Genomic DNA, 16,955 nt, shown 5'->3' with positions numbered 1-16,955 from the left:
ATCAGGGTGAGTAAATGATGACAGAACATTTTCTTTTTGTCAGTGATCCTCTCCGTTTTCAGCGCTGTGCAACCGATTCATCTTTTACCTGTTAACTTTATGAAAATGTCTGTGTTTTGTCATACACAATACATAAGTTAGCTCAAACCTTTGCAGCTGTGACCCAGTGTTTACTCCAGAATGTTTGAGCTGTAGTAAAGGAACACTTACTGCCTGTTTCTGCTCTTCATCCTGTCAGCCAGAAGATGAGAGATGATAGTGAGTGAAAGCAGACACGCCAAAGACAGAGGTGGTGGAGAGAAAAAAAGTGAGTATAGAATGAGAAAATAAATGATGTTGTCATACATGCCATGGGAAATGAAGAGCCAAATTTTTGTCCAACAAGTATCGTACCTTCAGCAGCCTCATGAGACCTTCCAGCTGGACCATCAGTTCTCTCCTGCTCTCCTGCAGGGCCGACATGCGCCTCTCCAACTCATCTTTTCTGTGTCTGAACAAAATGACAAACAAAATGAATAAATGAGTCACCATGTGAATCATAAAAATCAATGACTGCCAAATATATAACTTAAAGGTCACATATGATGGAAAACAGGATTTTCTTTGCTTTTTTTTAAATGAAAAGCTCCTTGTACTGTTCATAATGCAAATCTCCCTCCACAACCTACTCATTCACTTTATGAAAACTAAGTGGGAAAAATGGCTCATGGTAAAACGGTATTGAATCCAAAACCATGAGTATAGAGGTTATTTGCATACACTATTCTTAAAGCTGCAGTAGAAAGAAACAGCCTTATATGGCTCAAAAAGACAGTGGAAAATGGTCATGTAAAATTAACAATGGGACAAAAGTGTAGAATATGACCCCTTTTTGGTCTTTTAAATCTGCTCAGATATACACATAATGTGGTTAAATCTCCATTAAACTAATAAAAGAGGGAAAAATCAGCACATAATGGAAATGAAAATGTGCCCATTCACTCGTCTCATAAAACTAACATATTATTAAGGAAACTACCGTCATTTGGCTCCTACATGCCCTCTGGTGCCCATAAAAGGTACTCGGTTTAAATAACTAAAGGGAGCAAAATCCCATACACTCAATTTAAAATTGGTTAAATTCCCAACAATCTCAAATGTTCTGAAATGCTCTGGTTAACTCCGATTAACACTATATCCGTTGTGTTCTTTTTTGTGCATGTGTGTATAAATTGCTATGTGTAATTGTGTTTGTGTACCGTAGCAGTCGTAGCTCTGCCAGTAGAGTGGGGTTCTGCTGGGCTTTTTCAGGGGTGGGTTGAGAAGCCTGTTCATGTTCTAGACGTAGGCGCTGGATTTCTTGCAGGATCTCCCTACATACACATCGCACACAAAAAACGGCACTTACTGAATGCACTCAATTCATTATCATTATTCTTTTATGGGATGGTAAATATGAATACAGAATGAGTTACTTTAATTTAGCTGTGGGATTTGAAGAGCATTTAATAATGGTAACAAACAAGCATAGAGTAAAAGCTCTGACTCCATATGGAGATTTAGAGATCTGTAAAACACCCAACCGTTCAAAAACCCACCTGTTTTTATTCTCTAATTCTGCGATGAGCTGCCTCTGTTGCTTATTAGCATCAAAGTTGAAACTCAGATCAGTTGGAGGGCATTGCTGAAAGACAAAATAATTAGAGAAGTGTATTACGATTTATGCACAAAACTCATTAGAAAGATGCTGTTAAATGAAGACATCAAGTTATGGGTGCATAACAGCCAGATGTACAGTAAAAAGAATATCACTAAACATCCAGTTGATTTTCAATAAATTCCAATCAATTAAACAAATGTGTACTCTTGTGTAAACTTCATTAACAAGACGTTCTCGCCCGCCCCTGTAACGTATGGAGAGGTGTAATTTGAGTGTGTTTGCGAACTGAATCTCACAGTGGAGTTGCTGGCCTCCGCCGCCAGACGAGCAGCGTATCGAGCGATGAGACGGTGTTCTTCATCCAGTCTGCTGGGACTCTCAAGGGTGCTACTGTCCACACAGAGAGAGAGAGAATAAGAAGAAATACATACAGCAGGAAGAAGAGAGTGGTGAAGCATGAGACAGATGAGAGCAGATGTGAATTCCAGACATCAACATGAGTAATGAAACTTCTGAGATGATAGATGACCATCAGGAAAAGGTTTATGAGAAGCTACTCTGAAACTGTGGCTTATTAATATATTATAATATAATATAATATAATATAATATAATATAATATAATATAATATAATATAATATAATATAATATAATATAATATAATATTCCTTTTTCACATTTTCATGGTAAAAAATATGCATTTATTATACACAGTCAAAATCAATTATATTATATTATATTATATTATATTATATTATATTATATTATATTATATTATATTATATTATATTATATTATATTATAATTACTACAACAGCTACTCAATCTACAGGTCATGATACATATAATTTATATATAAAACGATATTAAATTTTATTGATATAATATACTATAATCAATATAATAAATACATCTTTTTTACATTTTGAGAAATTTTTTAAGTGTTTCGGCAATTTTATGTCAACAAAGTTGTCCTAAGACAAGAACGGGTATTGTTCAAAATGGGTGTATAACTTCGATGAAAGGTTTTGATCCACTTCAAATGTTGACTACTGCACATTTATTATACATAAAAGTCAAGATATAATATAATATTTATACAATATATAAATATAATATATATAACACAATATTTTTAGCAAAATTCGAGCACATTTTGTCAGTTTGTCTGGATGTAGAACACAGACATGTGCAGTGGATGCATAGGCTCTGGAGGTGTGTCTGGGTCTTATGTTATAGGGTCTGGCATATGGCTGGAGCAGATGATGGAGCATATGTTTTCCTTCCTCATTAAGTGCTCTACAATTAGGAGTGAATCACGTGCGCATGTGTGAATATGCGTGTGTTCTGGCAGTTAGATACCACACACACAAACACACACTCATGAAAATGCACACGCCACATTCATCAATCAAAAGTAACACAAATATTATATTAGTCTGATAATACAGCAGGATAATAAATGAGTTGCATGGAGCTTTACTGCTGTGTCAGTCCCTGTGACCTGCCTGAACTCTCACCGTCTCAGGGGAGTGATTCATTAGGAGGGTTGTTTCGATGCCAGACGTTTCGCAGACAGACATGGTGTTTATAATAATCAGTGTCACGCTGAGAATTATCCACTGGAATCCACTTATTGATATGGCACCCTGACAACGACTGTTAGGCCCTTATATTGACACTTGAAGGTGCACTAGGTAATTTTTCCTCATTAAAAAGCTATACACAAAAATTAAAGAGCACTTTTGGCAAATTTGTTTAAAATGATGTGCACTCATTCGAGATAAATACCAGTGTATATGAATTGACTAGAAAAAAAAACTCACTGGGCAGAAAAGGCTGTCTGTCAATAACCTTGGAGCAATAAATAAGTCTTCCTCAAATTCTTTACATGCAAATATCCTCAAATAAGATCCCAGATCACCTGATAATTGTGGACTCTTTCAAAACAGGTTTACATGGACATTACTTTTCACTTTTATTTTTAAGCTCTGTCCCAACTTTTTTTGGAGTGTGTTGCAGCCACCAAAATCTAAATCTGTTTATATTTTCAAAATCAAATGAATTGTTTATTTGTACTTTTGTCAGTTAAATAAAGGCTAAAGACCATTAACAAATCACAGATTTTTGATTTAATTACATTTTACAAAATATCCCAACTTTTCTGGATTTGGGGTTGTAATGATGAACAGAATCTAAATTTTATAGATAGAATATAGCAATAGTCCCATGTGTGTGATCCACCAGCCACACAATGAGAACAAGTGACAGAAATCAAATGGAGCATTAAAGATTGGTGACATGCTTATTCTATACAATCCAAAAAAAGAGAAAATACTGTCAAAAACAATTCAAATCACAACAACTTTACTCTACTTCATATAGTTACTCGTTTGTCAAAAGAATAGTGTACATTGAAGTCTTAAAGGCGCATTCAATTCTAAGGGTCAAAGAGAGGGTGGATCACGGCAAAAAGAACCAAACCATAATATTTTGCATTCTAAATGACCTGACAAAAAAAAAAAAAAATAAAATAAAATAAAAAAGTATACCCTGACTCCATCAAATGCAAAAGTCAATAAAGGACACGGAGAGCATATCAGCACTCTCTGTAGAGCTAGACTGAGAAGCGAGTCTATGATTTCATATCCAGTGGCAGGTGGTCAATACTCACTTAACTTCAAATTAAAAACTCATTCGGAGCAAATGGAAAATGATATTTCTGTTCTGGCAGCAAGACTGGCCATGACCCAGCGGACGATAAATTCTACGCGAGGCCACTTGTCCTTGAAAGCCCAACCCGGTAAATGAACGTGTGCTGGAGAGGGTGCACCGTCAGCAGAGAGAATCGAGATTATTGCCCCGCCTACAGCTTTGATGTCCCAACAAGGCCATGCAATTACACCCAAACTGAGCTAGAGAGAGAAGGAAAAACTTCTTATGGAAGTTCAAGGCCCAAAAAGTTTAACACAAAATCTTGTTGTTGATGGTTTGAGAAGTAAGGGAGATCAAGGGCTGATGTCAATTTTTTTTTTACATTTTCAACTTTCTTTAGAGTGTAATGTTGCTCTTTGAGCATGCAAAAGGCCTGCAAAGTTACACAACACAAAGTCACTCCAAAGGGAGTTATTCTCCATTTCAGTGAGCAACACTGACTCTGAACTCCTTCAAACGTCTCGAATGCAGTCTTGAGTTTTCTTCTAGGAATGTACACATCACAATATTTCTCATTTAAATAATTCCCACAATACGTGAAAAAAAAAGTTGTCACCATAGAGACAGAGCGCATTTAGGCCACGCCCACACCCAGGGGGAAAACAATCCAACCGTCTCCATTGACTTTGCATTGCGAGAGGCTGCCTCCTTGTCATTTCTTGCTTCTAACAAAAGACAGACAAATGCCTAAAAGCTGCTGTGTGACAAGGTGTACAGCAAACAAGCTAAAAAACCCAGAAATAAGTTTTTGTTAGCTCTCGACCCCAAAAAACGAGTGTTTAGGACATAAAAGTGGATACAGGCAGTTGAGACAGAGCGTCACGTGTCTCATTACTATGAGAACTAACGTACACCCGCTGGAGGAGACCGTAATCGGCAACACAGGATAGTTTATCTTACAGAAATATAATATATAAAACTGACATTTGACTCACAAGTGACCAAATGTTTAACTTACTGCACACGTAGTGTATTTTTAGTGCATACTGAGTGTCAGGATCCCACAACTGACCCATTCGTTCCAGCCTGTATCCACTTTTATGTCCTCAAACGCTCGTTTTTTGGGGTCGACAGCTTATGAAAACTTATTTCTGGGTTTCTTAGCTTGTTTGCTGTACACCTTGTCACACAGCAGCTTTTAGGCATTATTCTGTCTTTTGTTAGAAGCAAGAAATGACAAGGAGGCAGCCTCTCACAATGCAAAGTCAATGGAGACAGTTGGTTTGTTTTCCCCCTGGGTGGGCGTGGTCTTCAGATTATGACGCGTTGCGCTCTGTCTCTATATCCGAATCTAACTAGGTCATGGTAAGGGCATTACATTTCTGAAACAAGCTCGAAGCGGCTGACCAATCTCAATACACTGGTCCAGCTGGCCAATCAGAGCACACTAAGCTTTTCGGAAGGAGGGGCTTCATAGAGGCTGGAACTAAACAGAGCGTTACTGACAGACTGGGAAGAGAGTGCTGAAAAAATGTAAATAAAATATGTGAACATTCAAGCATGAAAACCTCTTCTAGTAGACCCCAAAAACTAAACTTTGTAAAAGGTCATAATATGTCCCCTTTAAAACTATTTGCCACCCTTTGATATAAAAATATATGCCAATAGTAAAAGTACAATAAAAAAAAATTATTCTACTGAATTTAAAACGAGAAATCATGGCGTTACAATCTCCTGTTATGGTTGTGGGCAATTGTAACACTATCATATCATTAACCAGCTTACTTGCAAAGAAAAAATATGTTTTCATTGATATTAATAATAAAGAATCATTGTCAGTCTTATACAAGAGTAATTATTTAGCTGGATTTTATAACGTGCATTTTTTATAATATGTATTTTTAAATTAACAGTCTACATTGTAATTTTTTGGGGGAAATCCTAAAATCCTTAAATGTTTGATTTTTCTAATGAGTCTAAAATAGTTCAGAACAGAATATTTATTTTAATTTTTTTGTAGAAAGAAAAACTTCTGCAGTTATTTTTCTCATGCAGAGAGAAAACGTTTCTGAGCATGTTACAGTTGCCCTTGGTCTTCAAAAAAACAACAATAAATTATATATATTAAATGAATGCTGTTCTTTTGAACTTTCTGGGGTAAAAAATGTGTTTCCACAAAAATTTAAAGCAACACAAGAGCATATTAGAATGATTAATAAAGGATCATGTGACACTGAAAATGTGAGTAATTTAGCTTTGCATAAATTGTATTTTATAATATATTATGGAAAACAACAATTAATTTAAAATTGTAATATTCTACAAAATGTAAATTTACATCATTACTGATCAAATGTCCTTGGTGAGCATAAAAGACTTCTTTCAAAAACGATAAAAAAAAAATCTTACTGGCCCCAAACTTTTTTTCTTTAGCAATTAATAAGCAACACTTACTTACTGTGGAACAAAATAGGGGTAACATTTTAGTTTAGGGTCAAATTCTCACTATTAACTAGTTGTTATTAGCACGCATATTACTAGGATTTGGCTGTTTCTTAAAACTTATAAAGCACATATTAATGCCTTATTCTGCACAACCATATTATATATCCCTTAATCCACCCAATACCTAAACATAACAACTACCTTACTAACTATTAATAAGCAGTAATTGGGAGTTTACTGATGCAAAAGTCTGAGTTAATAGTTAATAGGGAGAACTGGACCCTAATCTAAAGTGTGACCATAAGTAACTAGAATCGTGAAATTTTAATCTTGGTATAAAATTCGATACTAACTATACTATTATTCACTAACCACCCACAATCCAACTTAACCTGTTGATCAATGTAGGCTACTGACCGTCTGTCTGATAGTCTGCCGTATCCTCCATATAACAAACCAATTAAAACGGACCTGAAAGATCGGGAATTGCATTCATTACAGATTTTGTTGATGCATTTGCAGCATTACCTGATTTCCATAATTCCTTTAGTAAATGAGGTGCTAAAACAATGCAGATAGCACCAGCAAATAAACTACCTCAGGATAACCTTGGGCTATAACCCAGACTGAGATGCACCAAGGGTTCACAGGCAGCAGCCAATTTCTCGATTGAATGCTTTTAGTCTTCTGTGTAATTTCACCGGCATTGGTATAGACTACTAAAAATCATCACGACACTAACAAATGTAATCAACTGTGGCGGGTTGAACGCAACATAATTACATAAGAATGCTAAGGAGCACTCCTTGTGTCCCTAACATCTCCATTTTGGCAGACTCCAGTAAACAAGACTCGAGACGAGAATTAAGTGAATTATAATTCTGCATAAATTTTTGGCGCCCCAGGCATTGCCAGTACTTGACATCCTACTCGCACAGACAGCGTGTTGTAACGTAAGATTGAGATATTGGGTGAAAGGTTCAAGCATGACAGTCTGTGTCTTTGATTTCATAAGCGGTGGCACGTTATTGATGGAAGCGCAGATGAAACTAACATGTACAATCTCCCTCGACCACAGGCCTCATTTAAATGCGTAACATCTCCGATCGCCCGAGGTTAAAGAGTCGAGTGGAGTCAGCTCCTTTTAAACTGAATATGATCATTACGGTGAGGGACTTCATTTAGGGTGAAGTGTTTACCAGTGCACTAGTCCTGCCTTGACGCTGGGCTATATTTAGAGCAGAATAAACAATAAGCCAACCTCTCTATGTGCAAAACATGTCACATCTGGTCCATTAAAGTTATTTGCCGTCACGACACTCGTTGCTCCGAGACTCGATAAGTATTTTAGTATTCACCTGATATTCAGTACTGTCAGTGGCCTGACACAATGACAACACATGAAACGGCTTACCTTATAATATGCGTTCAAACGAAGGTGGACGGCACGAGAAATCCTGTGAGAAACAGGCTGCTTTGGCAGCGGCTGTAAATAAATGGGGAATGGTGGATCATAAAGACTGAGATTGAATTTTCAGCTGATGTAAATGTTTGCGCCGGAGCTCACCAGTGTAATAAAATACAAAATGTTGGCCAATAAACCATGGGTTTCTGAAAAGCATGTTTTTCAAACAAATTTATCAAACCAGGGTGCGATACTTTGGGATTTATATATCATAACTTATCATTCCTGTAGCTCAAAAAGTAGAGCATGGCACTAGAAATGCCAAGGTCATGGGTTCAATTGCCAGGGAATGCATGAATAAAATATGATAAAAACTGATAAAGTATATATCTTGAACGCAATACAAGTCGCTTCAGATAAAAACGTTTGCCTAAATGTAAACTATAAAAGCACCTTAGTTTTTTTTAAACATCTTTAAGATAGCTGACGATTGTCAACTATCATATCTTCTCATGTCGTTGCAAACCCGTGTGACTTTCTTTAATCAACAAAATGCTAAATATTTTGAAGAAATTTGGTAACCAATCACTTTTGGTTGCCTTTGACTTCCATTATATGGACATTTTATGTTCTACAAAAGAAAGTCTCTCATGCAGATGTGGAACGACATGAGGGCACTGGAGTAAATTATGACAACATTTTCATTTTTGTGTGAACAATGGCTGGGAAAATGTCAATGTTAAAACTTTGAAACTTCCGAAACTTAAATTTCACACTATTCCTCAAGAAGGTTTCATATGGCTCGAGACGATGGGTCAGATTGACTACTTTTTTACCACTTTTTTTTTGTGTGTCATTTTTGGAACTTTACAGCATCTTTCCTAATTCACTTTCATCCTATGGAATTGAGCAGCATGAACACTCTACATAAACTCTCTTTTTGTGTTCTATTGAAAAATTTAAGTCCTACAGATCTGGAAAGACATGAGCGTGAATATTTAATAACAGAAAACTTCACAATGCCGGAAAGACCAGCGTTAACTGACTACAAGCAAAGGCATTTGTCTTGGGACCCTGGCCATGTGTCAACAGCACAAAACAGAAAAAGCCATTCTGACCAACTCTCTATTTACAAGATAAGGCTCGCGCTCCATGAGAGTTTATCTTCCGGATCACCTTTGGGCTGCAGCCCAGCTCAGGAAGCGCAGAGGCTTCGGAGACAGCAGGCCAATTTCTCGATTCAATGCTTTTAGTCATCTGGCTTTGAAAGGCAAACATTCAACCTAATTCTGCAGCGATGCAATAAACATTGAAACAGTCCACCCAGAGAAAGATGCTACAATCTTCTACTCATCCGCACGCAGCATAATATCAAAACAAGCTATTTTACATAACAGGCTTAAGTGGGGGAGCTTGAAAAACACACACACACACACACTCAGCATGCAGACTGAAGCCTGTATGGAACGCTTACCTTTTTGAAGGCGTGGGCGTCCCGGGGGAAATGAGAACGGTATCGTTCATGTTGTTGGCCACTGGCCTCAGCTGACTGCAAAATTATAGAGTTTGAGTCAAGCATAGCCACAAACTTATGCCGCTCTAAGCTCTCCAAACGCGCAAGGGGACATCAAACCGCTCTAAGAAGTCATGTTATTTTTGAAGTACACCGTTTGAGTGCACGTTAAACTTCCTCGTCATAATCGCCTTCAAGATGCACACGTTTTAATTTAATGCTATTTGCCCAAACTTAATTAAGTTAACAAGAGGACAAAAGGGTTTAGAGGAATTCTAATTAAAGCTGAAGAAATCCGAGAAGGTTGGGAGAAACAGGAGGGGGTGACATTGCAGAAGGTAATCTGTGTGAGTAAACAGTGCCACGGGATCCATCTGGACTCGATACCCGCCAGTCCTGATGTACACACATGATAGATCACTTCCTTTCATTTCATAAGATTTCAAGAAGTTTCAAAATATTGACATTAAAAACCATTTTGTCGACACACTCTCATCACAATTCGAAACTATTTTATGTTTTGGCGAATTTGTGGTTAATTTGCGTAGATTTGCACACTTTCGTAAGATCTGCTTACATTCCACTGATGGTTAGGTTTAGGGGTGGACCTTCATGCTTACATTTCTTTTTCTAAAAATCATACATTTCCATCACAATGTACGAATTCATACGAAATCACCACTTCATAAAATGGTTACGTTTTCTCATGAGATTCGGTTGGCTTTTGTACATACAAAAACAGACCTACTTAAACGTCCCATCCTTACATCAGTCACTAGTCTCTTATGTTTATTTGTCCTTTTTTTTTTCTTTTTTTTTTTTTCTCTTGACTGATTCATATTTAGATTTTCCATAAATATGTCCACAAGGTCATTTGTGACTAATATATAGGGATTTAAGAAGAAAAAAGGTGTTAAAATACACACAACCAATTCCTGATTAAGCACAACAAAAACAAAACATCTATATTCACTATAGAAATTTCCAGAACTTTTCCATGACTTTTTAAAGATTTTTTGATAACCCGCAATTTTAAAATTCCTTGATATTTCCAGGTTTTCCATGACTGTGGGAACCCTGCTCATGTTGAAGACGTTTGTTTACTGCAATCCAAAATGCAATCTCTTCAAATGAAACGAAACATCCAAAGGATTCTCAGTTCAGTCGTTTAGAGGGTCGGTGCATTTGTATTACTGAGACGTCCTAATGTTAATGTTCCCTGAGGCTGCTAGCGTCATGTCACACGACTCGTGGAACACCGTATTTCAACTGGAACATCCTTCTGAGACCTTGAATAAAATAGTTACCAGCATCAAGCAAAAGTGATCCAACACATGGCAAGAAAATCATGCTAGACATTTACTATAAGTGCAAGTTAAAAATACAAAAGTCTCCTTCTGTTCAATGCAATTCCTCACTCACCCTCCCGCAAGGCAAAGAGTGTCCGTCTATGAAGTGGCGAGACGCAAGCGGTGACCGCTCTGTCCAGCTGCCTGTCCTGTTCTGTGCTCAACTGAAGGAGCATCTCAATGCACAACACTGCTGCTGTCTCCAAGGAAACCTGACAGTCACGTGACACGGTGACGATCCAGACACACTCTTACTCGCTCCTCTTCTCTCTCTCTCCCCCCGGCTCCACCGTTTAGACGCACACACTTTCTGCCACTCACAAATAGATGCCATATTTTTCCCTAAGAACATTTACATTTCTACAATCTTTATTTCCAGTCACCCACATTAGTCATAATACAAAACAATCCCTCTTTTCCAGCAGAGAGCTTCATTTACAACACAGTTCCTATACAGAGCGTTGCCTACACAGCAACAATAGTCTCTATACTTAAAGTGCAAGACTACATATTTTCAAAATTGACTGGTTGGCCGTTTGTCTGACTAATATAATGAGGCTGGTTTAGACACATATGTTTCATACATTTGATAATATTTTCAAGCCTTTTCCAGACAATCACAAAGTGAAAACTGATGCGATACTCCAAAGCCATTTAGTTGTGTGTCAATAACTGTTATTATCTACGCCGTGGAAAGAAATGTTAACAAATTGGACAGACGCTAAATGGCACAACTGTTTAAAGGTCATTTCCGGCATATGACAGAATTTTGACGCCGATGTGTGAATGGAAGCAATATGGATAAAAGACGGAAAAGCCATTGTGTGTGTGAATGGCACATGTGGTACATCCACTGGACAAATTAATCTAGCATATTTACTGATAATGGGTTTTGTGTGTAAACATGGCTGGTAGAAATTTTGTTTTGGAAGAAATTTGTTCCAAAACCAGTGGTTTGAAGGAATTCATTTTGATAGTTGTCAGCGTCCGTCACTATAGGTTAAAAATATATATATATATTTTAATTAATTTAAAATATTAATTGAATTATACATCTACTGAACTTTAAATAATTTATACATCTAAAATTAATAGCAAAAAAACATCAAGGCGAACATTGAAGAGAATTTACAATAATATGTGTATATTTTAATATAATAAAAAGTAACATTTTGGTTTGACTTGATGAAATGAAATTTCAAATTATCTTAAAATCAAATAAAAAAAATGTTTTTTTTATTTAATTTAATTGAAAACGAATTGTATACTGTATAGGTGTGACATATGACAGTTTAAATATAATTATATGAAACTAATTTTAAAAACGTAAATGGATTTTTTCTATAATATTACTTTTTTTCACACACAGTGTACATAAATATATAAAACTTTATATTTTAGTGAGGAAAGAGTTGCAAGGGGATCTTTCACCATTATTTCAACTGAGGGGGACCACAGCAAAAACCTGCACCGGCCCCAGATACCCTATAATTATTAAAAGGTAACAAACAGATGCCACCCCATCACTTCAGTCACTGTATCTGGATTCTTCAGCTCTCATTTGAACCACATAAGCCACATTTGAGCTAATCTCCAACCACTCAAAGCAGATCAAACCAGGATGAAACCGTCTTCTAAACTATGATTAGCAAACTTCGCTGGATTCAAAGCCAGAGACTGACAAGTCTTAGATGTCAGACGTGCTACGAATGTAGATTTATTCACTCATCTGATGTCCTGCCCACAGCAGAGGGGGAGGCAAAAATCACACTCACGTCTTTTTTATGAGGTCAAATGAATTACATCAAGGGCCGTTCACAGCCACTCTTCTCCTCTGGTTAATTACAATGAAGTGTGTACTTTCACAGAGCCTGAGCTGGAGAAATATGGAGCATCTAATATCCCGTCTCTGCTGAAAGTTATCAATGCATGACCTGCCAGTTCCAGCCTGTTTATGCCTCTGGTTCTGGGACCATGGCGCACATCTGCAGTGAAACATCAGTGTTTTATGACCTTGGCTGTTTATTACAGTCACTGTCTATTTCAGCTGCATTAATTCATACTGATTAAGCAAATAAAAGAAAGAGGAATGGTGTATGCACATTGACCTTAATGACTTTCTTCATTCTTGGCCTTGTTTTGCTTGTGCATCAGTGCAAACTTGCAATATTGTGCTGTGCTCTAGTATGTAATTAGTTGTGAATGATCATTTTTGGTCTCAAACTAATTCATAGTTCAAAAGTGAACAATTGTATTGGGGTCAATGGCATCTTAATCATCATAAAATAAAATAAAAAGTTTTTATATATTTTTTACAAAGTTTTTCTCTTCTTTCTTTTTTTTTTTTTTTTTTTTAATTTATATTTTTTATTGTCTTTTTCACAATGTGAAATTTTACAGATAAACAAGGCAAACACAGCCAATACTTTAAATCAGTCCCAACAGGTTTTCCTTGTATGCCCCTCTTGATAAGACATTTGTTTCTGAACATAAAACAAACAAAAAAAAAAATTAAAAAAAAAAAAAAAAAAAAAAAAAAAAAAAAATATACAATAAAAATACAATAAAATAAAAATAATAATAACATTTGTAGCTTAGAACCGGGGTGTGGTATGTGTTTTTTCTCTTCTTTCAAAGATCAATTCCTAAACATCAATACATTTTCGGGGAGGCCCAACACATGACATTGACTTGGCAGAGTGAAGTTTTTCCACATAAATGCTGTAATATTAATTGTATTTTCACATTAACAATATTATTCACATATAGCAAAAATAATTAATAATTAATTATTGATTGATTATGCCACACTGTTTAAGATTTTAGGACAGTTGTATCACTTATCGACTTGTCAAAAATATCAAAATGACTTTTAATTCATAAACTAATAATATTTTCTTCATAGAAGAGGTGTAATCGAGACGTTTTATGTATGGATTGCATTTTTTAATTGATCAATAGATCTGAGCAAAAAAAAAAAAAAAAAAAAGAGTACCATCAACCCATTTAACATTACATACAACCCACGGATATTCTGTTGACGGTTCAAGAAAACGATATGCTTTGCGCCATTTTGTTTCATTTATATTCACTGCAAATTAGTCACAGACATCTGTCCCTGCCTAAGGTTCAGCATGTCCTAAAGAACTCTGAAAGGCTTGCCTTCATATGCCATCAGCTGTCAGAAAAACAACATTCCAGTAGGTCATCAGAGAAATGTATCTCACTTAAAAAAACAACAACAACAACAACAACAAGGCTGTCACAGAGTTCCTGTGTCTGTTTGATCAAGCAGACATGATTCTCTCTGTTCTGACCAATCAGAAGCAGGCAGCCTGCAGCTTGTGACAGTGGGATGTGGAGGATCATGTTGATGGATGTCATATTGAGGTCAAAGCCAACATGAACACTATGCTGACCAATTGTGAGGGGCAGTAACGGGGCAGTAACACTGATCTGCCAACTGCACACAGTACAAGAGATGATCATAACGGGGTGGAGCTTTCATGATAATAGAGGATCATGATAATAGTGTAATAATTAGGTTAAAGAAATTTGAATAAATTACAATTGAAAAAATCCAGAATAAAATATCAGCCAGAAGGAGTTACATCCTAGAGTAACTTACAACGACCACCGAAGAAACCTAAAATGACAAATGGGACACCCTGCGGACTTGTGGACATAACAGACAAGACTGCAAGTGCACATGAAGTGTGTCATTTGGGACAGGGCCATAGAGTGGCGTAGGGATGATGAATTTTTATAGGCCAACCTGGAAGTTTACATCACCCTGATTCCCTCGACAAATACCCAATAGGATTTTCTATTGGCTTTTGGATTATTGCAGAAAATAAGGTCTGTGACAAACAAAAGCTTACGATTCTTCACAAATGAACACATCTTTTATGAATTTTGAAGAGTAAATACAATAGGCAGAAGTCAAAAGCTAAATGTAGGCTTTAATCAAACTACACCAGTCACATGACTTCAACGTCGCCATCACTAAGTTTCCGACAACTCTTTCAGTCTCTTTCAAAATAATCACTGAAAGTTCGAGAAATAATAGTTATACAACACCATAAACCTAATTTCAAACATTTAACCAAAAACACATTAAAAAAAACATTGACTTTGGGACGATGGAACCGGAAGTGCTAAAATGCTTACTCGTTTCCAGGCATTAGCCAACAAAAATACGTCATCCCTGCACTATTACGTAGGTTTGTTGTACATATCACAGCAGTTCGGAAATTAAATGTCCTGTGAGTGGCGCTATAATGCGCTATTGCATGTGAAAATAATATGCCACCACTAAACCCAACCTAAAGCAAACGAGAGATAAACACATTTACTGAAACAAGTATGCCATTTTAGCTTGCTTACAATTCTTTGACTGACTCGAGTTTAATGGGACTCTGAGCGCTCCACATTGCAAGTGCAATGCTGTACCAGGTGAGCTATCGAGCAAGTTTACTATAACAGAAATCTACCCCAATAACAAAAATGTGTTGCCATTTTACTGCCTCTAGTGATCATTTCAGTGAATTATATGTATAGATACGTTTTTGGAGCAAAAATGTAAAGGTAGAGGCATGTGTTTCCAATGAGTCTAGGTTAGTAATACAGTATGCGCATTGCCAAGTTTAACTAATAATATAACATGACAACACTGATAAGAGTTAACACAACAGAACCATTTCCTTCAATACCCAATATAAGAATGCATTCATCTCTGAGCTGAGGGAGGTGGTTAATGGAACAGACCATAATATCTGTCCAAGTCCATAAAAGTGGGATTGTAACATTCCACAGTCATAGTAAACAGCAAACGCCGGAGGCTTGAGATTGATTTAGCACTAAAGGGATGGAGTGGCCCGCAGGCACCTCAAACTACATTTAGATAAGTTAGGAGGACAATATGTGACAGAAGAAGAAGCCACACAGAGTCCATGTTTAATGCATACAGGAAATCATAACCTCTTTCTTACTTTTGTAATATGTTAATGGTAACATTAGCATTAATGGTAACATTAGCATTAATGTTCATTATCATTACGATCACTGTCACTGTCAATGTCATCGTCACCGTCATCTGTTAGTCTCCGTTTGCACTACAGTTCCCAGCATCCTCCTTGTCCCACACCTGCAAGTCTTTCATCATTACCCGCACCTGCCAGTCATCATCGTCATCGTCATTTCAGTTCATTGTCGGTGATTGTGTTAGTTCACACTGTTTCGCACCTTGTATACGAATCGGCATTATTTTGTCAACCGTTGCCTCCATCGTCCTCATTTGAGAACCCAGCGTGACAACTAGGACATTGGGTGTTTATTAGTAATTATAAATGACCATGCATGACCATATTCTACATCCCTTAACAATTAATAAGCAGTAATTAGGAGTTTATTGAGGCTAAAGTTGTAGTTAATAGCTAGTTAATAGTGAGAATTGGACCCTAATCTAAAGCGTGACCATGTTAATCGTCTTATTTTAAAGAATTTATCTGTGTACATTAAAGGGGGGAAATGTATGTCTCTAGTCTTTTATCAAAACTTGCTTCGGCTCTGAAATTTTGCTTGTCACTTACATCATTTTCTAATCTAATTCCTGATTCATTACAAAATATGTCACATTACAGAAGTTAAATGGATTGTGAATGCTATTTCATGTCTTTAAATTGTGTAAAAAATGTGCTCTGCATTGTAATCAAGCTCTGATATTCATCTATTCTAATTCAACTCGTTCACATCTCTAATTGTCGCACGGCCAATTGAAGAAAGCATTACGAAAGTCTCTTGCTCTCTTTATCCATAAATAGGAAGGGTTATTTGAAAATAAATTGCTATAAGTCATTCACACGAGGACTATTTGAAGCTGATGCTATTTGAGTGGTACAAAGGGATATTTCAAGAGCAGTTTTAATTGCTTAGCAATCTGAATGTGAA

At 36.5% G+C, this 16,955-nt stretch overlaps 1 protein-coding gene across 9 annotated transcripts in view; it reads right to left on the bottom strand.

The window, feature by feature from the left end:
• The window catches only part of dtnbb (dystrobrevin, beta b), a 45,011-nt gene that overhangs the window by 6,643 nt on the left and 21,413 nt on the right, over nucleotides 1–16,955 (bottom strand). For 4 of the 9 annotated variants that reach the window (XM_082143266.1, XM_082143264.1, XM_082143269.1 and 1 more), the window contains exons 11-16: nucleotides 9,619–9,693; nucleotides 1,936–2,029; nucleotides 1,578–1,663; nucleotides 1,239–1,352; nucleotides 394–490; nucleotides 211–231 (exon numbers count right to left, since the gene is read on the bottom strand). In XM_082143266.1, coding sequence (XP_081999392.1) covers nucleotides 211–231; nucleotides 394–490; nucleotides 1,239–1,352; nucleotides 1,578–1,663; nucleotides 1,936–2,029; nucleotides 9,619–9,693 — 487 coding nt within the window. The remainder of the gene's footprint in view (nucleotides 1–210; nucleotides 232–393; nucleotides 491–1,238; nucleotides 1,353–1,577; nucleotides 1,664–1,935; nucleotides 2,030–9,618; nucleotides 9,694–16,955) is intronic. The other 5 variants (XM_082143265.1, XM_082143268.1, XM_082143271.1 and 2 more) reach the window with 5 other exon arrangements.

The sequence above is a fragment of the Leuciscus leuciscus genome (assembly GCF_965113295.1).
Source record: "Leuciscus leuciscus genome assembly, chromosome: 17".
NCBI classification, from domain to species: Eukaryota; Metazoa; Chordata; class Actinopteri; order Cypriniformes; family Leuciscidae; genus Leuciscus; species Leuciscus leuciscus.
Note: the sequence above shows the minus strand (reverse complement) of the source record. Positions and strands in the feature narration are given on the sequence as shown.